Source organism: Salvelinus alpinus, chromosome 21, assembly GCF_045679555.1.
Source record: "Salvelinus alpinus chromosome 21, SLU_Salpinus.1, whole genome shotgun sequence".
NCBI classification, from domain to species: domain Eukaryota; kingdom Metazoa; phylum Chordata; class Actinopteri; order Salmoniformes; family Salmonidae; genus Salvelinus; species Salvelinus alpinus.
In genome coordinates this window covers 20051620-20075715 of record NC_092106.1, presented here as the reverse complement: position 1 = coordinate 20075715, position 24096 = coordinate 20051620, and the positions used below count along the sequence as shown (strand labels likewise).

At 43.8% G+C, this 24096-nt stretch overlaps 1 protein-coding gene across 7 annotated transcripts; it reads left to right on the top strand.

Annotated features, from left to right (window-relative positions):
• The first annotated feature begins 1132 nt into the window (after positions 1 to 1132).
• Positions 1133 to 23860, top strand: LOC139547990 (septin-4-like). 7 transcript variants are annotated; one of them, XM_071357257.1, is made up of 12 exons: positions 1133 to 1297; positions 9606 to 9737; positions 12373 to 12762; positions 13172 to 13355; positions 13448 to 13572; positions 13806 to 13936; positions 14675 to 14792; positions 15252 to 15353; positions 16886 to 16982; positions 17548 to 17710; positions 19468 to 19567; positions 21800 to 23860. In XM_071357257.1, the coding sequence occupies exons 1-12, from the start codon at positions 1262 to 1264 to the stop codon at positions 21866 to 21868; spliced, it is 1647 nt and encodes a 548-aa protein (XP_071213358.1). In that variant the 5' UTR covers positions 1133 to 1261; the 3' UTR covers positions 21869 to 23860. The 7 variants fall into 7 exon arrangements, with proteins under 7 accessions (XP_071213358.1, XP_071213357.1, XP_071213361.1 ...); XM_071357256.1 differs by having other exon boundaries at positions 1134 to 1297; positions 13448 to 13571; positions 13802 to 13936; XM_071357259.1 differs by having other exon boundaries at positions 1149 to 1297; positions 9613 to 9737; positions 13448 to 13571; positions 13802 to 13936.
• Positions 23861 to 24096: the final 236 nt, after the last annotated feature.

The following is a 24096-nucleotide window of genomic DNA, read 5'->3' as shown; positions in this document are numbered from 1 at the left end:
TGAACTGAGAGAATCATGTTCCTGCTTATTTCAGTCCTGGACTGCCTTTACAAAGGCATTACAAAAGACTGAGAAAATGTACGCGGCTCAGTCTTTCTGCTGTGCCCATTCATTTGACTTTAAACCTCGCTTTAAAATGGGAGGGAATAGCGTAATCGCAAAAACCTAATTCCCTAAGAATGAGTTATTATTACTGGGCAAGCGATGTGTAGCCTCCCAGCCAGATTATGGGAACTCTTTGTACTATGGCCCAGTACGGTGACTGACTAAAGCCTCTTTGTGTGTTTGTGCATTGTGTCCACATTGCAGACATGTATTTTTATGGATCTTCCAATTTTAAGAAAAGTACTTGAGTGTGTGCATCCCTTTGTGCAGTATGCCCTGACCCCTCACAGATGTCTGTGACATGCACACACACACACACACACACACACACACACACACACACACACACACACACACACACACACACACACACACACACACACACACACACACTGGAAAGACTCTTCTGCCCTGCTGCAGTACCACTCTGGCCCTGGTACTGGCAGCTGAGAAGCTAGGGGGGTTAGAGGGGGGTTGGACGGGGGCAGAGAGTGGTGCCAGAGCATGAGGCGCCTGCAGCCTGTGTGAGCACTAAGGGATGAGCTGTGCTTAAATTAAACTCTTCCTGACAGTTTGACTATTAATGACACAAGCGTGTGTGTGTTTGTCTCTGTGTGTGTGTGTGTGTGTGTGTACACGTGGATGCACATGCATGCACAACATCTGTGTGTGCATTGTGGAGCACAGCTGTGGCTGTGCAGAATGAGGACAGCATGGGCTTGTTTAAAAGGTGACAGGGCAGATGTTGTAAAGCTTCCAAAAGTGCAGCATCTCTCCTGAAGGAAGGAGGGAGAGGACATCACTACTGCTTCATATGCATCTACATCTAATCTGCATGGGCTGCACACTGTGGTCAGAACTGAGAAAGGGGTGGGATTATTCAAATATACACCACACATAGTGGTTGGCAATGAGTCAAGGGGCATGTCTATGCAAAACAGAGCCCTAAAGTCTGTAGCAAGGGGTCTGGTTATGCAGATTGGATGAGAGTAGGAAAAATGGGTGTGTTTATGTAATGAGGTGTATTCTGCGAGAGGTGATGTGACCGCAGGACGGAGGAGCTTTTCAAGGCCTGTTTACTGTCTCCTCCTCCTCTGATCTGTCTCTTCTTACTGGGGGCTTTTATTTGCATGTCGTTGTGGTCCTAAAGGAGAAAATGGCAGCAAACTCTGAAACAAACGGCGACTACGAGGTATGTGTTGTGTTTGTCTGTTGCACTCTGCATAAATATGTGAGAGTGAGTGAGTTAATGGTGTGTAGTGTTTACGCCTTCATTCTCTGCTAGAGTATTGTAATTCAACTATTTGTCTTGTCAGCATTGCCAGCTTCTCCCCTGAGTATATGCTTGAAGTTCACCACTATATCACACAGTCTGCAACACAACACTACAAGTTGCATTCAGTCAGTTTGGTATAAATATCAGTCTGTGTGTGTTCTCTGTGCGAACATAATTCTGCATTAGGCTTGATATTTTTTTTCTCAACTCAGCTTTATACTGTGGAGTGTTTGGTTTGATATGCATGGCTTCCCATTACTCTAAACACATGTTGGTTGTTGTTACCATGTGTTATTGTTTCTGGAACCACTGCAGCTGGGTGCTTGTTGCCTGTTGTGAGAGGGGAACCATCAGTCTTCCATAGGGATGTTAAGATGTCAATATTGATTAGATGTAATAACAGCTGAATGCACTGTGAGTGTATTGGATTTGGAGAGTTAGCCTACCTGCAGCTGATGCTGCAGCAGTGCAGATGTTATTAACTGGGGCTCTCTGCCTGTCTGATAGTGTCAGTTGAATGGCATTTTGCTCAAGTCTTAGAGCACCAGTCTACTGTAGATGTACTGTAGTCAATATGGGTATTTCTAGGGTTGGAGTAACTGATTACATGTAATCGGATTTACAATTTTTTCTTTTTTTAAACATTACCATCAGAAATATTGTAATCAGATTAGATACTTTTGCAAAACTAGCTGATTACTTCTTGGATTATTTTAAATTCAGAAAGGTTGTTTGAAAAAATACGTTGACACCTTTCTGTTTTCTCAACATTCAATTCTGCGTTTAAAAAGGTTTAAGTCTCAGAGATCACTTTGATGACACCAAATGTGTCTGATGAATCGTTTTTGTCTTCTAATCCCTTTTAAGGGGAAAGTAATCCAAATGTAAATAATCAGATTACGTTACTGAGTTTGGGTAATCCGAAAGTTATGTTACTGATCACAGTACTTCATACACTCCATGACCCTACATACTCTGTATGTATGACAACTAAGATGAGCACCTGACTTCCCTTTGGCTGCTCTGGCAGATGTGTGTGTGTGTGTGTGTGTGTGTGTGTGTGTGTGTGTGTGTGTGTGTGTGTGTGTGTGTGTGTGTGTGTGTGTGTGTGTGTGTGTGTGTGTGTGTGTATTGGCAGCTCTCCTCTCCTCCCCCCATCTATCTCTCTGCCTCTCTCTCTATCTCTCTCTCTCTATCTCTCTATCTCTCCATTCTGCCTCGTTAATAGCCCAGTCTCACTCAGACACACAGAGCCCTGCTGTGCTGATCTAAACAACCACAGCATTCACATAGAGCAGAGAAAAGCACACATGCTCACTGCATCACCACCTGCACCCGGGTAAGCCCCAAGGGTGAACCTCACTGGTGTTCTACTCAAACATTAAACCAAACACTCCACAATGTGCAGACATTATAAAGGGAATTCACTCATAAATGAGATTGGGTAATAGCCTATGTTCCAAAATGAGTGTTTATAGGTGAATCCCACAGAACAATAATTAATTATATTTAGATGTTGTTTGGATGTTCTGAGTCTACTGTATGTTTGAATGTGTCACAACAGACTCGCAGGACTTGGGTGGCCAATGGGGCATCTCCCGTCTAGTCTGCAGAACATCCCAGTAAAATACAGTTTGGATTTCACAGGGGCATTGAAGCCTCTCATTTCACTTAAGACACTGTAAAATAAAGCATGACCTCCAGAAGGAGGGGAAATGAACATGTTCTGAAGTAAATGCCCAGTCTATGACTATACTCCCACTTAATAAGGTTGTTTTCACAACCGGACATTGAATGATAACACCATAATTACTATACTGTAGTTTTAGTAGATAGAAATAACTAGGCTGACATTTGAATTTCCTGCAGTAGAAATGTGTTTTCATCACACCAGGTCAATAACAACATGCTGTACAGTTTCTTTATGGCTCTCTGGGGCTTGTGATAGCAATTCCCATGTCTGCACACACGCAGGTTGGCGTTTTTTGTTATGAATCTTGTTCTTAACCGTAACCACACACACCCTAATGCCTAACCCTAACCTTTAAGACCAAAAAGCACATTTTTGTTTCTATACATTTTTACGATATAGCCAATTTTGACTTTGGAGCTGGCCTATCTAAAGGGAAATTTCTCAGTTCTGTTTCCAGGAAAAGACTTGCGACAATAAACGTTAATCTGCCACACACACACACACACACATAATGTCCTATGTAAAGCACTTAGCCGCCTGGTCCCCTGAGTGCAACATTACATGCTGCTCCTCCTCATCTCTCAACACAGTGGCAGATAAACCCTCTACCTCGCTCCATCAGTAACAAAGCAGGGTATTGTTGCCAACCACAACTACTGTTATGTTCAATTTGGTTTCATGTCCTTTTATTGTTTCTCTGAGACTGTATTATATAGTCTAACCAACCATCAACCTTTTAGTCCGTCAGACAGGGGAAAAAAGTTTGTTCCCACATCCCATAATTTCTTCCCCTTTTTTGGACTTAGTTGGTGGTATGTTGACAATGGGCCCTTTGAGGGCAGACAGACAGTGAGTTGATTGAAGTCCCCTCCTAAAGGTGAACATTAGCTTCTTCAATAAGCATGTGAAGGAACCCACAACATGCCATTCAAAAGAGCTTATAAGAACTCATTAAAGAGTATTGAGTACCTTCCACAAAAGTGGGTGCGGAGTAAAATGCATCATGTGCACCGCCACGGACCAGAGTGAAATTGTTATATGCTGGCTTCACTATGGCATGTTGTTACTCGTAATGACCTGAACTATACAGATTGAAAAGTTTGAGATCACCAATTGTTGTCACGTGTAGTTATTGTGACAGGACATTGCCTGGCTGAGAAGTCTGATTCTCTACTGTAGAGATTTTTACCCATGACATTTTCTTTAGAGCAGAGAAATCTTTTGTTGTGTTGGACTGACTGCTCTGTAAAATTTGTGGAATGAAACTTTTAAGATAAGATCACAAGATCACAAACCTTCATACAAATCATAAACAGCTGACATACTACACGTTTCTGACTGCAGCTGAGTTTTCCACAACATCTGTGGAAGTATTTTGCAGTTAAGTGCCTTAGTTATTGCTCAAGGGGCTGGACCGCAGCAGTATGCCACCTTGGACTTGAACCAGAAACTTTCTGGTTTCATCTGGTTGGTATGCACTGACTGCACTATATACAGTGCATTCGGAAAGTATTCAGACCCCTTGACTTTTTCCACATTTTGTTACGTTACAGCCTTATTCTAAAATAAATAAAATAAAATCCTCAGCAATCTACACACAATACCCCATAATGACAAAGCCAAAACAGGTTTTAAGAAATTTTTGCCAATAATACAATAAATGTAATACCTTATTTATGAGTATTCAGACCCTTTGCTATGAGACTCTAAATTTAGCTCAGGTGCATCCTGTTTCCATTGATCATCCTTGAGATGTTTCTACAACTTGATTGGAGTCCACCTGTGATATATTCAATTGATTGGACATGATTTGGAAAGGCGCACACCTGTCTATATAAGGTCCCACAGTTGACAGTGCATGTCAGAGCAAAAACCAAGCCATGAGGTCGAAGGAATTGTTCATAGAGCCCCGAGACCGGATTGTGTCGAGGCACAATATCTGGGGAAGGGTACCAAAACATTTCTGCAGCATTGAAGGTCCCCAAGAACACTGTGGTCTCAATCATTCTTAGATGGAAGAAGTTTGGAACAACCAAGACTCTTCCTAGAGCTGGCCGCCCAGCCAAACTGCGCAATCGGGGGAGAAGGGCCTTGGTCAGGGAGAGTTCCTCTGTGGAGATGGGAAAACAACCATCTCTGCAGCACTCCACCAATCAGGCCTTTATGGTAGAGTGGCTAGACGGAAGCCACTCCTCAATAAAAGGCACATGACAGCCTGCTTGGAGTTTGCCAAAAGACACCTGAAGACTCTGTCCATGAGAAACAAGATTCTCTGGTCTGATGAAACCAATATTGAACTCTTTGGCCTGAATGCCAAGTGTTACGTCTGGAGGAAACCTGGCACCATCCCTACGGTGAAGCATGGTGGTGGCAGCATCATGCTGTGGGGAGGTTTTTCATTGGCAGGGACTGGGAGACTAGTCAGGATCGAGGCAAAGATGAACGGAGCAAAGTACAGAGAGATCCTTGATGAAAACCTGCTCCAGAGCGCTCAGGACTTTTTAGACTGGGGCGACTGGGGGCGAAGGTTCACCTTCCAACAGGACAACGACCCTAAGCACACAGCCAAGACAATGCATGAGTGGCTTCGGGACAAGTCTCTGAATGTCATTGAGTGGCCCAGCCAGAGCCCGGACTTGAACCTAATCGAACATCTCTGGAGAGACCTGAAAATAGCTGTGCAGCAGAACTCCCCATCCAACCTGACAGAGCTTGAGAGAATCTGCAGAGAAGAATGGGAGACATTCCCCAAATACAGGTATGCCAAACTTGTGCGTCATACCAAAGAAGACTTGAGACTGTAATCACTGCCAAAGGTCCTTCAACAAAGTACTGAGTAAATGGTCTGAATACTTATGTAAATGTGATATTTCTATTTTTAGCCATTTCTAAAAACCTATTTTTTTCTTTGTCATTATGGGGTATTGTGTGTAGATCGTTTTTTTTACATCAATCTTATACATTTTAGAATAAGGCTGTAACCTAAACATTTTGAAAAAGTCAAGGGGTCTGAATACTTTCCGAAGGCACTGTACGACTAGGTAGTTTGAGTTGCATGCCTCAGGTGAATAAGAGCATTGATAATGCTGTCTGCATTGCAGTGACAGGTAATCAGACCTCCTCAGAACAGCATATGAGACCACCAGGTTAATCTTACTAGAGGTGTCACTGTATTAGTTTCCTGTGGTGTGATTTCTGTGTTGGTCTGGCTCAGCTCGACCATAGGTTGGGTGTTTTATAGTCGATAGTGTTTTTTCCTAAGCTTATTGGTGCATCAGCCTCTGGAACTATGTTGAGTTCAGATGCTCAGCTGTAGCCCTGTTGGCTAACTGGGTTGTTTCAGGTATTCGTCAAGAGAGCGTTCAGATATATAGCCTCATTTGTTTCTGACTGTATGCTTTAGATTTCTCCTTTTCTCAGGAATAGTGTGACTAAATCAAAACGAATGCAATGGACTAAGTAGTTAAATTATGTAAACTGTAGAGTTATGTGACTTAATTTACCAAGACAAATTTTGGTCAACGTGACTATCATTTTCATTATGACAGCTTCTTTGTCTATTCTTGTTAGTTGTGATGAATTCAGTTTGCCTGATTCTCTCTTACTGTATGTAGTCTGCTCTCCCTTTCTTTCTTAAGGAATTGAGGTTATCTTATTATGTTGAACCCATGATAAGCACATCAAAGTGATCTAATGGAAAGTCTCATGAGAAATAAATGTCCAATGTATTTTCCCAACAAAGCACTGTACGTACATGAGATAAATGGATGGAATAATTCTAAACCCAGTTGACTAATAGGCCTAGTATTATGTTTGGGAGGTTGCAGCAGTTCAATGCATAACTCTGTAAAGTCATTAGTGTATGTGTGTCTCCCATGAAGTCAAGTGAACAAGTACACACTTGGGACAGGGTAGAGAATCGGGAGAAGGGAGATGAAGGCTCAGAAGGAAAGCATGCGTGGGTGACGAAACACTTGGAACTTTATTTGTGACTGATGCTACCCTACCTCTCTAGATTGAGCTGTTCATTAACAGAAAGGAGGATAAATGATCCTGTTTGCCCTCTCTCCTCCCTCCATCCTCATATCCTGCAGCAATGCAAGAGGGTGAAAGGGGGGCAATAATCCCAAGGTTAATCCACTCCAGAGTACTCTGTTCCAGGCATGCCAAGTAGCCCTGATGGACGTGCTGCCCAGGCTGACTGCCCTGGTGATGTCACCAGTTCAACTCTGCTGCCTGACCGTCACTACCACTATTGTTTTGCTGTCAGTGTTAAGGCTCTTATATTCAGTATAATCTGAGATTCCTCCTCTTTATCTCTCTCTTTCTCTCTCCTCTCACTATTGGTTTCTATCTGTTTTTTCTCTCTCCCTCCCTTGATATGCCATCTCTTTTCTTCTCACTTTATGTCACTGTCGAATGAAGACCTCATGAGACGGTGTTTTATTGGAAGCGAGGCAGTCAGCCATGCAGGCGGGTAAAGAGAGGAGAGTTCCATCCATCTACAGGGAAATTCCTTGATCATCCCTTAAATCCATTTCAGCTGTGGCTGCGGTCTCCTAAGACTTTAATACTAAAGATAATCACACACTCCAGTGCCTGACAGCCCAACTGATACACCTGGGCTTTTCAGGCAGCGTAGCCAGAGATGAGTGGCCTCAAAAGTTAGGAAGTTGGTGTTATTGGCGTGGTTTGGACAGCCTGATCCTGTGAACCGTGATGGTTGCGTGGGCCGTGGATGGATTTCATGTCTATGTGGCTGATAGGACTAGGAGCCCCAGGGCGGTGGGACAGCCAGGCAGCTCGATGGGGCTGAAGGACACAGTGTCCTGGTTCAGAGGGGGTATATAGGCAGGGGATGCTGGGCACTCCGGACCGTTTCCCGGTGAGGGCATGAAGAGCTGGTTGAGAGGAGGCAAGAGAGCAAGGCTGTTACATCTCATACAGGGTAACACAGGTGAGGTACTGCAGGAGAACAGGTGAGTTATTGTTCTGAAGATGATTTTTTTAAATTGAGTCTGGTGAGTTTTTTTTTGTTAAGGACATCATAAAAATCGAGTGTAGTTGGAGTACACCCAGGATTAGTTCATTTCTTATAAAGTAAACTTTTTTGTAAGTTTTGATTGTCGTTTAATTGTTTAAAAATAGATTACAAAGACTGCATTATCTTTAGATATATGTCATCAATCAGACTTGTCCTTTAAGTTTTTAAATGGTAGAGCAGAGAAGTGTTCAGAATCTGACAATCATTCTCACTGTGTGGCAAGTAAAGGATTTAGACATTTTTGATCTGAAAACCATTCCACACACATCTCTGCTCCAGAGTTGATAGTGTTGGTTGTTATTGACCTGGGACGCTGTTAACTGGGTCACACGGTGGGTCGTCAATGTTGGGCAATAGATTGGACATTGATCCATGTGGTTTGGTCAGAGCAAAGCAGACCAGAGGAAAACAGGTCAATGGTCCTCTAATCTGTGAGACTATTAATTTCCTTTCCTCTCTGTCCTCTCTGCCCCATAGCTCCTAATCCCAATCTCTATGTAATTAAAACTGTGAGAATGACATGAAAAACCTTGTTGGGATGACATGAAAAACCTTGTTGGGTGACTTGGAAAACCTTGTTGGGATGACATGAAAAGCCTTGTTGGGTGACTTGGAAAACCTTGTTGGGTGACTTGGAAAACCTTGTTGGGGTGACTTGGAAAACCTTGTTGGGGTGACTTGGAAAACCTTGTTGGGATGACTTGGAAAACCTTGTTGGGATGACTTGGAAAACCTTGTTGGGTGACTTGGAAAACCTTGTTGGGTGACTTGGAAAACCTTGCAAGGCCTTGCTGTGAACTCTGAGTGTTAGTATGCATGTGTATTTCAGTTTTTATTTTCAGTAAAGACATTTCCACTCTACCTGATGCAACTGCAGCCAGATCAGTTCATTTCATCTGCTTCAGTAACAGTGCTTTGTTAGACCCCCTGAATGGGAAGAAATCAGAATCAGTTGTGTGCAGCTGGACAAATAAACAACATTAGGCTGTGAGTACTGCTGGAGTGGAAAGGCCAGACAGAATAGATCCCTGCCCATACCAACATTATTTCTGGACATAGCTGAAACAATTCTTTCCACACACCACTCTGAATACAACTCAATCACCCGGTGGGCTACTCCAGCAGACAGCCATGTTGCTTACTCTGGCATCCAACAGCCATGTCATTTCCTACAGCTGGATCCAGACGTCTGTGTCTCACTACACACTCGTTGTTCATTTAATTCAAGTTTATTTCATCTTTTCATAATTATTTTATTTATTTGTGTTTTGTTTTTCTTTCAACCCTTTTGTACTGGTCCATTCTACACAAAACTCTATCACGCAACGCTATCCTGTTGTCACGCCAACCTACCCTTCCACCCTCTCCATCACCATTCCCCATGCCTTGTTCTGATTGGTCCTTCCAATCCTTACTTCCCTGTTGCCCCTGCTCCTTGCCCCGCCCCGCCCCTCTCCACTCCAAATACATGTTCCTCCTGGTTGGAGATGGCAGAGTGCACTGTAGCCCCAGTAGCAATGGAGGACAGTGACCGTGAGGCTCACTCATCATCAGATGACCAGGACTCCGCCCCGCCATCCCCTGGCCACACCAGGGACCACGACCATCAGACCGAACAGGTACCAGTGACCAGACCAGATATGGGTCAAAGAAATATGCCAAGTACTTTCCAAATATTTTAGCTGCTGTGCTTGATTTAGTTGGACTGGCACAATGAATAGAACAAATGGAATAGTCCAAAAAGTTCAATCAAGTGCACCTCAAATACTTTGAAGTATTTGACATATTTGTATAGGTCTCTCAGTGACGTCCCCAGAAATCCCCATCGCCCCCCTCCTAAGCCCTATCCCCTCTTAAGTGTCATACACAACACAGTGATGTTGTTGTGGCAGGGTGTTTCATACTGCTGCGCTCTTATGTTGCCCCTGTTACCTTCCTCGCAGGTAGCCTAGTGGTTAGAGCGTTGGACTAGTAACCGAGCTGACAATGTAAAAATCTGTTGTCCGGCCCCCCCTCACTAATTTACTTCTAGTTTACTAGTTCCTGTTTGAACCAGATATTTGTGCAAAAACGTTCAGAGTGCTTTACTATTGATCCAAAGAAAGGAGGCCCAATGGGCTGTGTGTCTGTTCACAGAGCTAAAACCTGAAAGAACAGCAATGTATCATCATGACTCTATGTCCGCTTTCAAAACTTAATATCACTATTGAGCAGAGATATGGTACCATAACTCCAGTTTACACTCATTACTATTGTTCCTTTAGAACTAAAACAGCCTCCTAGCCCTTTCAAAACCACTATATTATTTATAGTGGAGCAGGCTGGTGATTCTTTACACAGGCTGGCGCATGGCAGAGAGAGCTGTGGTAACATGAGCACCAGTCTCTAGTCTGGGAACTCCGGGGAGAGCTGTGGTAACATGAGCACCAGTCTCTAGTCTGGGAACTCCGGGGAGAGCTGTGGTAACATGAGCACCAGTCTCTAGCCTGGGAACTCTGGGGAGAGCTGTGGTAACATGAGCACCAGTCTCTAGTCTGGGAACTCCGGGGAGAGCTGTGGTAACATGAGCACCAGTCTCTAGCCTGGGAACTCTGGGGAGAGCTGTGGTAACATGAGCACCAGTCTCTAGTCTGGGAACTCCGGGGAGAGCTGTGGTAACATGAGCACCAGTCTCTAGTCTGGGAACTCCGGGGAGAGCTGTGGTAACATGAGCACCAGTCTCTAGTCTGGGATCTCCGGGGAGAGATATCCCTTTACAAGTTCAGCTACACACAGGGGCTCTGCCTTTGGTCTCATGAATTGTAGGTATTGTCATCAGGTAAGGTAGATGGTTTACTCTTGTGGTTTGGGAAAAAGCAGAGAAGGGAAGAAAAAATGTAATTATGATTGACAGGTTTAGGTAGATTTGAAAATGAGAGTGATGTTACTAATCACCACCTTGGGGCCACAAATTGATCAGTCATTGTGTAAATGACATTTGAGGTGACATGTTTAACACCAACAGGTTTTTATCAGGTTTCCTTTGTCTACCAGTATGTTGAGAGAGACACCCATTAGATGATGTCAAGGTTGAGTCCTTGTTGATGTAATAAAGTGTGTTTTCGTGATTGTTTGAAGTTGTATCACACTATATATTACAGCAATTCATTTGAGTAGTCATCTAGTAATCAAGAGGGTTCATTAATCGTTTAGAGGTTAATTTGCTTTAGCGCTACTCTATCAATGGAAACCATATTTGGTTGTGGAGAGCGAAGCGCACACAAATGCCACCCAGATGTGGTGTCACGACATGTTTCTATGATCTGTGCAGTCTGGCAGTGCCTCCTGTCCTTCTGCTGTGGTGGAACTTCTGATGTAACCCATTAAACGGTTCCCTCCACTCTTTATCATCCACGTGGCTACAATACCATACCTTCTATTGAATTGTGTTGTCCCAAATGGAACCCTATTCCCTATATAGTGCACTACTTTTGACCAGGGTCCATAGGGTGCCACCAAGTCTGAATCTGCTGAGCAGGGAGAATCTTTTCAGCCAGCTGTCGTGACACTGCACTTTAAACAAGATATATCCTCCCATTTCCTACAAGTTCAGGAAGGTCAATTATGTAGTTCTGTCCTTGAGCTGTGCTCGTCTATTAATGTTCTGTATTATGTCATGTTTTGTGTGGACCCCAGGAAGAGTAGCTGCTGCTTCAGCAATAGCTAATGGGGATCCTATTAAAATATGAATACTACAATTATGATACGAGTTATCTACTCTAGTGGAGGACCATGTGCTTGTTATCAGTTTGACGGACATCACGGATCTCTTCTTCCCCGGCATTTGACATTGGCATTCCTCCCATCAGCACAAATATTTACCCTCTTATGTTGTTAATCTTGTAGCTTCTCTGGTGGTCTCTCTAGTGAATCAGTCAGTCAATATCTTCTTTCTTCACTGTCTCTTAGTGTAAATCTTCTCTAACCCCTAGAGAACTAGGCCTGTCTTGCACTTATACTAATGATTTCTTAGGTTGTTTCTCGTACCTTCTCTCCATCAAAACATTCAGTGATTCTAACCACTCTGTACTTTCTTCTTTCCTGTTGATCCTTATGTTGCCCCTGTTACCTTCCTCCTTGTTTTCCTTCCGATCTATATTATCCTCCTTCCTGCGTCAACCTTTACTCCCCTCCGTCCACTCTTCTCTGCATCACCTCTCCCACCCACCCGGAAAACACCCACCCGCACCGTTCCCTGGCCCCCCTCCCCATTAGCACTCAAGCTATTCCAAGGACGACTCTGAAGACTCTGAGTTGGAGAACATTATGCAACAAGACCCCCACCACAATGGGGGCCATCCACACCCCCACCCGCCTCTTCCCAGCTATGAGCACAGCCCCGACCATGAGCACCCCCACCCAGGGGACAGGGAGGCGGAGGGTGGCGACAGCCCTCCGAACACCCCCGGGACGCCCACCTCTGGAACCCCACCCTTTTTGCGCCCCCCCACGGCAGGTGGCAGGGCCCAGTCAGACAACCAGTGCGTAGGGAGGCTGCAGCTGGGTGGAGGTGGGATGATGGATCACTATGATATGCAGTCTCCCCTCAGTCCCACCAGGCCCAAGAGCCCCTGGGGCCGCTTTGATCCCTACGACTTTCCAGAGGTAAACTTCAGACCAGGGGGACCGTGTAGAGACCAGAGGCAACACTATGGGCAACATGGGTTGGGTTATCAGCTCTCCAGTCCAAATAGTATGTGCTTTAGCCTCAGAGGAGCACTAGCATTAGGTTCAGGCCATTTCCAGTGATGTTTACTTGGGAACTTTGATTGTGTCTGACCGATGACTCAGTTTGTTGATGTTGGTCAAAGACCGTAGTGTGTTCTGGTGTTGACAATGGCTTCATTCAATACCCTACATCTGGTGAAATGGCTTTAAGTTTGAAAGACATGTATTTATGTGTGGTAGGTGTTCCCTTTTTATTTGGAAAGATTCCTGTAACTCGCAATGTGCCGCCACCAGAATTTAGCAGATTGTTTAAAATGGAGTCTTTTTGTCTCTCCTGCTTTCTTAGGACCAAGACAAGGAATACGTGGGATTTGCCACACTGCCAAACCAGGTGCACCGTAAGTCTGTCAAGAAGGGCTTTGACTTCACCCTGATGGTAGCAGGAGAGTCTGGTCTGGGCAAGTCCACCCTGGTCAACAGCCTCTTCCTCACAGACCTCTACAAGGACAGGAAGCTACTCAACGCTGAGGGTGAGGCGGCCATTTTGGTGTCTCATCTTCTGAATAAATGAATGCATGATATAAATGGCCAGCTGCTGAGGAAATGTGTGTTTTAACTCCAGAGCGGATCACTCAGACAGTGGAGATCACTAAACACACAGTGGACATTGAGGAGAAGGGCGTCAAGCTGAAGCTCACCATCGTAGACACCCCTGGCTTTGGAGACGCTGTCAATAACACTGAATGGTATATGTCAAACATCCTTCCTCCATAGGACTCTTCTTTGATGTCAGTTTGAGGTACAGTTGCAGTATAGCTCAGTATATAGTAGGAGAATGACTGATGTCTCTGTCTCTCCCATCGCCCTAGCGTGAAGTCAGTGGGTTAGGGTTGGTATGGTTAGTGGTTGTAGGGTGGCTGTCTCTGCAGTATTGCCTCAGTGCTGGTGTGTCTCTGTGTCTCCCCCACCGCCCTAGCTGGAAGTCAGTGGCGGACTACATCGACCAGCAGTTTGAGCAGTACTTCAGGGACGAGAGTGGACTGAACAGGAAGAACATCCAGGATAACAGAGTCCACTGCTGCCTCTACTTCATCTCTCCCTTTGGACACGGGTACATCAGCTACGACATGTCGTCTCTGTCTCAATACTCTTTAAATGGAGTCCTTTCTTCTGTTGAGATAAACATATTGGCTGTGTCTCAATACTCTTAGATTAGTTTCCTTTCACCTTCTACCTTCCTTCCTTCACTACCACTGATATGGTTTCCACTATGCACCATGTTGGTTTGCACCATGTCCCATGCATTCTAAATGCATTGGGTTTCCCTGGAATCTAGAACCACCCTTGCTTTGCTGCCTCCAGGGAAATCTGCATCCCGTGCAGTGCTAAACGTTCAACGTTCTATCCATTTTGAGGGCAGATGCTACAATACTAAACTTTCTCTCCAATCTTTGGGGTAAATGCTGATGCGGTACTTTTGTCTGCGTTTACGGTCTGTTTCACACCGGTGTGTATGTTGCACCATCAGTAGCATTGAAGCACTGCTGCAAACCTGTAATAAGGAGATAGCGCCCTCTGCTGACCACTATTGGATACTACTACTATCCTTGAAAATATGGGTTAATGAGGATTACCTTCATTTGGATTACCGTAATTATCCCTTTAGCTCTTAACCATATCCAAGTTTTGTCAGTGTTGTCTATGTCTATGTCCATGTTTCCACATGTACAGTGTGTTTTGGTTGTTTTCTCAGTGTTGACTTGTCCCTAATTGTAAGTTGCTCTGGTCATTTAGTCTGCTAAATTACTAAAAATATATGTCATATCTTGTTGTCTTGTATCTGTCTCAGTCTGAGGCCTCTGGATGTGGAGTTTATGAAGGCCCTTCATGAGAAGGTCAACATTGTGCCCATCCTGGCCAAGGCAGACACACTCACACCCACCGAGGTCAAGAAAAAGAAATTCAAGGCAAGCCACTCTCTAACTGGCTTTTCTATCTGTGTCTGCTTGTCTGAATACCATGGGTGTGTACAAATAAGAAATGTACAGGGTTCATTGGTTTCTAAAAACATTTTGATTTCCAGGTGACTGTTTTGATGGATTGGTTTTTGCTCCATCCTCAATCACAGGATTCCAAACAGTAGTTTATTGTTCTCCTCTTCTCTCTGTCCCTCCCTCCCTCCATCTTCTTCTCTCTGTCCCTCCCTCCCTCCATCTTCTTCTCTCTGTCCCTCCCTCCCTCCATCTTCTTCTCTCTGTCCCTCCCTCCCTCCATCTTCTTCTCTCTGTCCCTCCCTCCCTCCATCTTCTTCTCTCTGTCACTCCCTCCATCTTCTTCTCTCTGTCACTCCCTACATCTTCTTCTCTCTGTCCCTCCCTCCCTCGTTCCATCTGCTTCTCTCTGTCCCTCCCTCCATCTTCCTGTAGATCCGAGAGGAGATCCAGCAGTATGGGATTAAGATCTACCAGTTCCCAGACTGTGACTCTGATGAGGATGAGGACTTCAAACAGCAGGATCAGGAGCTCAAGGTGAACCATATTTATCCAAACCTCACATCACTAGTTGAGGAAGTATGACAACATAAAGGACACTGGTCATCATAAGCAACCTGTCTGCAATACAGAAATGCTGGGATAGGAAACCTAGATTAGAGATGATGTCCATACCCGTGTTATTATTGAGCACACAGCCTTGAATAGTTATCTGTTTGTGAATTCTGTTGATGTATGTGCACTGGTGCACTAGAGGGCAGGCTGTGGCTGTGCATCCAGACCAGGCCTGAATGGCGTTTTGGTAGATAAATGGTGTCTCAGTCTCTCCCCCTCATAGAGCCGTGTCTGTGACCTCATGTGCCCTGACAGTGTGCTCTGTCCATTTCTAAGTAGACTCCAACACCATCGTTAAGTTTGCCGATGACACAACAGTAGTAGGCCTGATCACTGACAGCACAACAACCTCTCCCTCAACGTGATCAAGACAATGGAGATGATTGTGGACTACAGGAAAAAGAGGACAGAGAACGCCACCATTCTCATCAACGGGTCTGTAGTGGAGCAGGTTGAGCGCTTCAAGTTCCTTGGTGTCCACATCACCAACAAACTAACATGGTCCAAGCACACCAAGACAGTCGTGAAGAGGGCACGACAAAACCTTTTCCCCCTCAGGAGACTGAAAAGATTTGGCATGGGTCCTCAGATCCTCAAAAGGTTCTACAGCTGCACCATTGAGAGCATCCTGACTGGTTGCATCACTGCCTGGTTGCATCACTGCCTGGTATGACAACTGCTCGGCCTCCGACCGCAAGGCACTACAGAGGGTAATGCGTACGGCCCAGTACATCACCAGGGCCAAGCTTCCTGCCATCCAGGACCTCAATACCAGTTGGTGTCAGAGGAAGGCCCAAACATTGTCAAAGACCCAAAAATTGTCAAAGACTCCAGCCACCCTACTCATAGACTGTTCTCTCTGCTACCACACGCAAGCGGTACAGGAGCACCAAGTCTAGGTCCAAGAGGCTTATAAACAGCATCTACCCCCAAGCCATAAGACTCCTGAACATCTAATCAAATGGCTACCCAGACTATTTGCATTGCCCCCCCCCCACCACACTTTTACACTGTTGCTACACTCTGTTTGTTATCTACATGTACATATTACCTCGACTAACCGGTGCCCCCACACATTGACTCTGTACCGGTATCCCCTGTATATAGCCTCGCTATTCTCATTTTATTGCTGCTCTTTAATTATTTGTTACTTTTATTTTTTTAAATTTGTATTTTTCTTAAAACTGCATTGTTAGTTAGTAAGGGCTTGTAAGTAAGCATTTCACTGTAAGGTCGTATAATACCTGTTGTATTTGGCGCATGTGACAAATAACATTTGATTTGAGAGAGAGAGACAGAGATGGAGAAATGGGTAGATCTGCTTTGCAGCATTTTCCACTTTCTGCGTTACCTCATCGTAACCACAGATATATTCCCCCCACTTTGTACTTTATTCACGTCATTCATATTCACCTCTCTTGCTCTCTCTCCCTACCCCTGTCTCCCTCCTCCAGGACAGTATACCGTTTGCGGTGATCGGCAGCAACACGGTGGTGGAGGCCAAAGGGAAGAGGGTCCGGGGTCGTCTCTACCCCTGGGGCATCGTGGAAGGTAACCCTGTTACACCATTATTATGTAGCTCTTGTGTGTGGGGGTCTTAATATGTTAGGGTTGAGGCTGGAGCTAGTGTTAGGGTTGAGGCTGGAGCTAGTGTTAGGGTTGAGGCTGGAGCTAGTGTTAGGGTTGAGGCTGGAGCTAGTGTTAGGGTTGAGGCTGGAGCTAGTGTTAGGGTTGAGGCTGGAGCTAGTGTTAGGGTTGAGGCTGGAGCTAGTGTTAGGGTTGAGGCTGGAGCTAGTGTTAGGGTTGAGGCTGGAGCTAGTGTTAGGGTTGTACTGGGATGTGGACATGAAGCTAGGGTTATAGTTGAGGTTAGGGTTGAACTGGGATGTGGACATGAAGCTAGGGTTGAGGCTAAGGTTGGGGCTTAGGGGTGAACCTGGATGTGGACGTGAAGCTAAAGTTGAAGTTGTGGTTGAGGGTTAGGCTTGGGGTTGAACCGGGATGTGGCCATGAAGCTAGGGTTAGGGTTGAGGTAGGGGTTGAATCCGGGTTGTGGCCATGAAAGGATTAGGGAAACACTGTCCTAACATAACACACACTCTGTTACTTTTGACAGTGGAGAACTCGGCACACTGTGACTTTGTGAAGCTGAGGAACATGTTGGTGAGGACACACATGCAGGACCTGAAGGATGTGACACGGGAGACCCACTATGAGAACTACAGGGCTCACTGCATCCAGAACATGACCCGCATGGTGGTGAAGGAACGCAACCGCAAGTATGGACACACACACAGACCAGTATCTCACTCACTGTCGCTCGTGTTGTTTATAGATTGGATCAGGTATCTTAATACTGCATGTATTGTTACTCATATACAAACATAATGTAGCTCAACTACAATTCACACTTAACATACAGTACCAGTCAAAGGTTTGGACACCTACTCATTCCAGGGTTTTCTTTATTTTTTACTATTTTCTACATTGTAGAATAATAGTGAAGACATCAAAACTATGAAATATCACATATGGAATCATGTAGTAACCAAAAAAGTGTTAAACAAATCAAAATAAATTACATTTTTGAGATTCTTCAAAGTAACCACCCTTTGCCTTGATGACAGCTTTGCACACTCTTGGCATTCTCTCAACCAGCTTCATGAGGTAGTCACCTGCATTTCAATTAACTGGTGTGCCTTGTTAAAAGTTAATTTGTGGAATTTCTTTCCTCCTTAATGTGGTTCAGTCAATCAGTTGTGATGTGACAGGGTAGGGGGGTATAGAGAAGATAGCCCTATTTGGTAAAAGACGAAGTCTATATTATGGCAAGAACAGCTCAAATAAGCAAAGATAAATGACAGTCCATGATTACTTTAAGACCTGAAGGTCAGAAAGTGCGGGAAATTTCAAGAACTTTGAAAGTTTCTTCAAGTGCAGTCGCAAAAACCATCAAGCGCTGTGATGAAACTGACTTTCATGAGGACCGCCACAGGAAAGGAAGACCCAGAGTTACCTCTGCTGCAGAGGATAAGTTCGTTAGAGTTACCAGCCTCAGAAATTACAGCCCAAAAGATTACTTTACAGAGTTCAAGTAACAGATCCATCGCAACATCAACTGTTTAGAGGAGACTCCGTGAATCAGGCCTTCATGGTCAAATTGCTTCAAAGAAACCACTACTAAAGGACACCAATAAGAAGGAGAGACTCGCTTGGGCCAAGAAACACGAGCAATGAACATTAGAACGGTGGAAATCTGTCCTTTGGTCTGATGAATACAAATTTGAGATTTTTGATTCCAACCGCCGTGTCTTTGTGAGACGCAGAGTAAGTGAACGGATGATCTCCGCATGTGTGGTTCCCACCGTGAAGCATGGAGGAGGAGGTGTGGGGGTGCTTTGCTGGTGACACGGTCTGGGATTTATTTGGAATTCAATGCACACTTAACCAGCATGGCTACCACAGCATTCTGCAGCAATACGTCATCCCATCTGGTTTGCGCTTGGTGTTTTTATACAGAACAATAACTCAACACAACTTCAGTCTGTGTAAGGGCTATTTAACCAAGAAGGAGAGTGATGGAGTGCTGCATCAGATGTTCTGGCCTCCACAATCACCCGACCTCAACCCAATTGAGATGGTTTGGAATGAGTTTGACCGCAGAGTGAAGGAAAAGCAGCCAACAAGTGCTCAGCATTTGTGGGATCTCCTTCAAGACTGTTGGAAAAGCATTCCAGGTGAAGCTGTTTGAGAGAATGCCAAGAATGTGCAAAGCTGTCATCAAGGTAATGGGTGGCTACTTTGAAGAATCTGAAATATATTTTGATTTGTTTAACACTTTTTTTGGTTACTACATGATTTCATATGTGTTATTTCATAGTTTCGTTGTCTTCACTATTATTCTATAATATAAAGAAAAACATTTGAATGAGTAGGTGTTCTAACTTTTGACTGGTACTGTATAGTTACAAACTCTAACAAAATAAACACCCACATACTGTCAACCATATTGTCTTTCTCCACTCTACTCCCGTAGTAAACTGACCAGGGAGAGCGGCACAGACTTCCCCATCCCTGTGATACCAAGTACCACAGACACCGAGACGGAGAAGCTGATCCGAGAGAAAGATGAAGAGGTACAACGACGACACTCAGAGCATGAACCAGAGCACGAGCACAGTTACGATGAGCACTCAGACCAACCCCTAGAACCCCACTCTGACCCGGGCCTAGACCCAGGGCCTGAACCTGTGGCCTCTTGAGTCCTCCAGGCTGTCAATCATATTGTATATACATTCCATGAATACATACAGGTGCCCCAGAAGGCCCCAGTCAGGTGTGGTGATTCTGGTCTGAGGAAGGGTCAGGGGTGACAGTTGGCCCCTACAGCAGCACCCCTAAAACAGCACCCAGCCATGAGGTGCACATGACCTGTAAGAGACGATTAGATCTGGGTACAAATAATGTTTTATATTCAAATACTATTTGAACCCAGGTCTGGCAGTAGAATATAATATGCCAGGTCACGCTGCCTGGGTAGAGTAGTATTGTAGATGAAAAGAAGCTCTCGTGTGGTTCTCTTCTCCCTGTTTGAGTCTGTCCCTGTCCAAAAGCACCATCGTGCCAATTTCAAATAGTTATTTATTTATATTATTTATATACAGTACCAGTCAAAAGTTTGGACACCGACTCAATCAAGGGTTTTTATTTTTACTATTTTCTACATTGTAGAATAATAGTGAAGACATCAAAACTATGAAATAACATATGGAGTGGAGTGCTGCATCAGATGACCTGGCCTCCACAATCACCTGACCTTAACCCAATTGAAATGGTTTGGGATGAGTTGGACTGCAAAGTGAAGGAAAAGCAGCAAACAAGTGCTTAGCATATGTGGGAACTCCTTCAAGACTGTTGGAAAAGCATTCCAGGTGAAGCTGGTTGAGAGAATGCCAAGAGTGTGCAAAGCTGTCATCAAGGCAAAGGCTGGCTGCTTTGAAGAATCTAAAATATTACATATATTTTGATTTGTTTAATACTTTTTGGTTACTACATTATTCCATATGTGTTATTTCATAGTTTTGATGTCTTCACTATTATTCTAAAATGTAGAAAATAGTAAAAATAAAGAAAAACCCTTGAATGAGTAGGTGTGTCCAAACTTTTGACGGGTACTGTATATATTTTCTGATTAAAAACTGATAACTTTAAAGAACCTTAACAATACTTTAGCAAAAATACCCTAACCTGAGGTTTGAATCTGATGCCTGAAGCCTACCCTGAAACCCACTTGTGCAGCTTGAGTTTTGGTGCAGATCTTCCATTGATATCAATACATAATTTACGCAAAAATAAAGTTAAGCTTGTGCATCTCAAGCTAGGTTCCCCCCTGAATGACATGAGCCATTAAAAACATAATACATTCTTTTCTGCTATTTCCTAATTTTTAGTATGTAACCCTTCCCATTATTAAAACGTTGGAAACACAAAACTGTCACCTTAATTTCATCCTATTTTGATATGTGTGTGGGATTGGGGGAATGCTATGAAGGGCAAATAATAGTGTTTCTGCAAGTGCCATATCTTTCACACTTATACTTCATATCACAGTATTGAATTATCAGGCTCTGTGTGTAGTAATTACAGAAATGAATGTGTATACCTGACTGAACACACACACAGTCACCAGCCTCAGTCACATGGTCTCCAGACAGAGTAGAATGGGGGGGCAATTGGATATGGCTTGGTCATTGGGGCAGTGATGTAGAAGTACTGGTCATGTTCCAGGCCACCTTCAGCCTGTCTTTCACTCATTAGACTACAACTGTATACATGACTGAACACACACGCATCCATCATCATCATCAGGTCACATGGTCTAAAGACAGAATAGACTGGGGTGGAAAATGGTATCGATCGGTTGTCTGTCAGCACTGCTGGCTTAGTTGTGATTTGGATAGGGCTTGGTTATTGGTGCAGTCATGTGGAAGTAATGGTTGCCTTCCATGCCACCTACATTGCAGTCATGAAATGTAGACAATCACTACTTCCGCATTTGTAGTGTTCTGAGACAATCAGATCTGTGTCAGATCTCTGCAAATGCAGAAGTAGTGTTTAGCATTATAGGAATCCATCAATATGACTTAATAATCTGATAGTCTGGTGAGAGTAGGCTGGTATGGGGAATCCTATTTATCTGTTGTCACATAGCTGGCTTTGTTATGATTGGATAGCGCTTGGTTATTGGGATGAGAGTTCCTAAAGCCTGTGAGCATCTCCCCAGTCCCTACTTCATTCTGTGTTTTTGTGTTTTGCTTCATGTCCCAGGTGTTTGACTGACAGCGGCCTCTTGTCTCTTTTCTCCACAGTTGCGGCGAATGCAAGAGATGCTCACAAAGATCCAGGAACAGATGCACACGCAGAAGGAGGCCTATTAACCCAGGCTACTACTACAACCCCTGTCCCTCTGTAAATGCAGCCCCCCTCTTTCCACTACTAGGGTGGGCACCCCTAGTACCACTCTACTCTAGTCCACAAACATTGTCTACTCCAGCTCATCCAACCCCGACAGCCACCACTCCTCATTTAGTCAATAACCCTCACTATCAGAGACTGATCCACGACCAGGCATGAGGTATTCACAGACAGGAGGTGGCATGGAGAGAATTTGCCTTCTCTTCCAACAACATGGAAGTCCTGTGTCTCCACACCTGTTGTGGAAACTTTAACAGTAACCACGGGCACTCCTGTCGAGTGCCATTGCTTGAGCACAACACCGGGCCGGACAGCACCGAACTAACCACCTGCTTGTCCTTAAAGGGTTACGGCCGGGTCCTGCCTGCCCTCTTTCCACTCAGTTTACCTGTGGTCTTCTCATGAGAACGTTTTGCCTTCCAGTTCATTGCTAACACTTCAATGTTCATTGATGTTTCTCCTTAGTGAACTCTAACCCTGACATTGGTTAAGGGGTAGACTGTAGGGAATGTGTTGTCCTGTCCCTCTGCTAGGTGTTTGAAAGTTTATCTCATAACAAATGTAGTTGTGTGGTCTTAACTAACAAGGTTAAGGTTTGACGAGGTCTGTTGTGAAGGAGGTTGGCCTGCCCAAATACATTTTTTTTTTCATGCACAATTTTTTTCCCAATAGCATTTTTTTTAAAGGTCAATACTATAGATGGTCATACAGATCATATGTGATACTTTTTTTTCTACAATGTTACATTTGTAAATGTTTTTGTTACGGGATTGCATCTATCACTTGCTATTGCTTTTATTTGCATTGCTACACAGAACAGCGAGAAATTCCTTGTCGTGGAATGAGTCATTTTTTCACATTTCTTTTTTTAAATTTCAACAAATGTTACTGAAGTACTGTTGGGTGTTTTTTTGACAAATGTATGTTAATAGGGCTAACTAATGTCCTTCACTCTCCCAATTCCAGCATGCTCAACCATGGGTTGTTCATTCTTGTATTTTACTGAAAAAGGACACCCACTACTTACAGTTCTGATATCTGTAATGATAGTTTGAGAGTTTTCTGGAATATTGTTGACTTGCAGCTCTACAGGTCGTAGTAAAACGTTTTGCAGCGAAAATGAAAATGTGTGTTCTTAGACTGGGATACAATCCGATTATAGGCACTGCGACTTTTAAAGGCAATTTCAGATTAAGCTGACATATGCAGCGTTTACGTGATGTGATCTCTGCGAACGCAGAGAACATTGCCTTTTTAAAAGCCGCAGTGCAAAACCTGAGATCTGACTAAATCCTGGCTCAAATTGACAAGTTCCAGCATTAACTCCACATTTTAAAGTTTTTTCATATTTTTTTTTTTCACTGAACATGACCCAAGAGAAAACAGAAGCCTTGAGCTAGCTATGTGCCAGCCAAGAGATGCTGGCCTGGGGACCAAGCAGACAGGACAAGGCCCTTATTCTGCCAGAGGTCAGGGGGCTAGAGAATGACAGGGTCACTTCAGTAAGGTGCCTGTTTGTGTGTATAGTGTCTGATATAGAGGTGTCTGATGTAGCAGGCCTTCATTCATGGGTGATATTTTTCTTGATTGTTTGTGGACAGTAAGTATGCACCCACTATTTTGAAGTACATTAAGTAGATATGTATGAGTGGATGATTTTATTATAGTAGATATATTATGCACTCAACGCAAGAGAAATTATAATTACTTATCATTTAGGTATTTTCCACTCCCATATTTCCCCCCAAGAATTTTGACTTTAAACACATTTTTTTTTTTTCATGAAGATGAATAGTTGTGCATATGTATTTATTTTCCTCAGGTGCAAATGTCAGTTCATTCACAAGGAACAAGTCATGAGACATAAAAATATACATTTGTTTGGATTATTAGTATCATGAGTGCCAGAAAAATGTATTGAAATAATCAGAATAAAATATTTTTATTTCACATTCTCTTTGTAAGCAACATTGGACCCTGATTATATTTGTTCAATTTACCTGTTCTATCCTCATCCATCAAAAGCTTAGAGATTCACCTACAGACCCAGTCAAATCACACACTAGAACAAAAGTAGGAAATAAGATTTTGTTTGTTTTATAAGAATGTTGTCATACTACTTTTTCTGAATATATTTATGTAATAAATAACTTTGGCCAGGATTCAATCTGAGCGCAGATTGGCAACGCTC

Excerpts from the sequence above, each read along its gene's own strand:
- LOC139547990 (XM_071357256.1), top strand. The coding sequence starts at position 1,262 with ATGGCAGCAAACTCTGAAACAAACGGCGACTACGAG. Across the intron at positions 12,763-13,171 it reads ATCCCTACGACTTTCCAGAG|GACCAAGACAAGGAATACGT; the intron begins GTAAACTTCAGA and ends CTGCTTTCTTAG. Across the intron at positions 16,983-17,547 it reads CCCCTGGGGCATCGTGGAAG|TGGAGAACTCGGCACACTGT; the intron begins GTAACCCTGTTA and ends TACTTTTGACAG.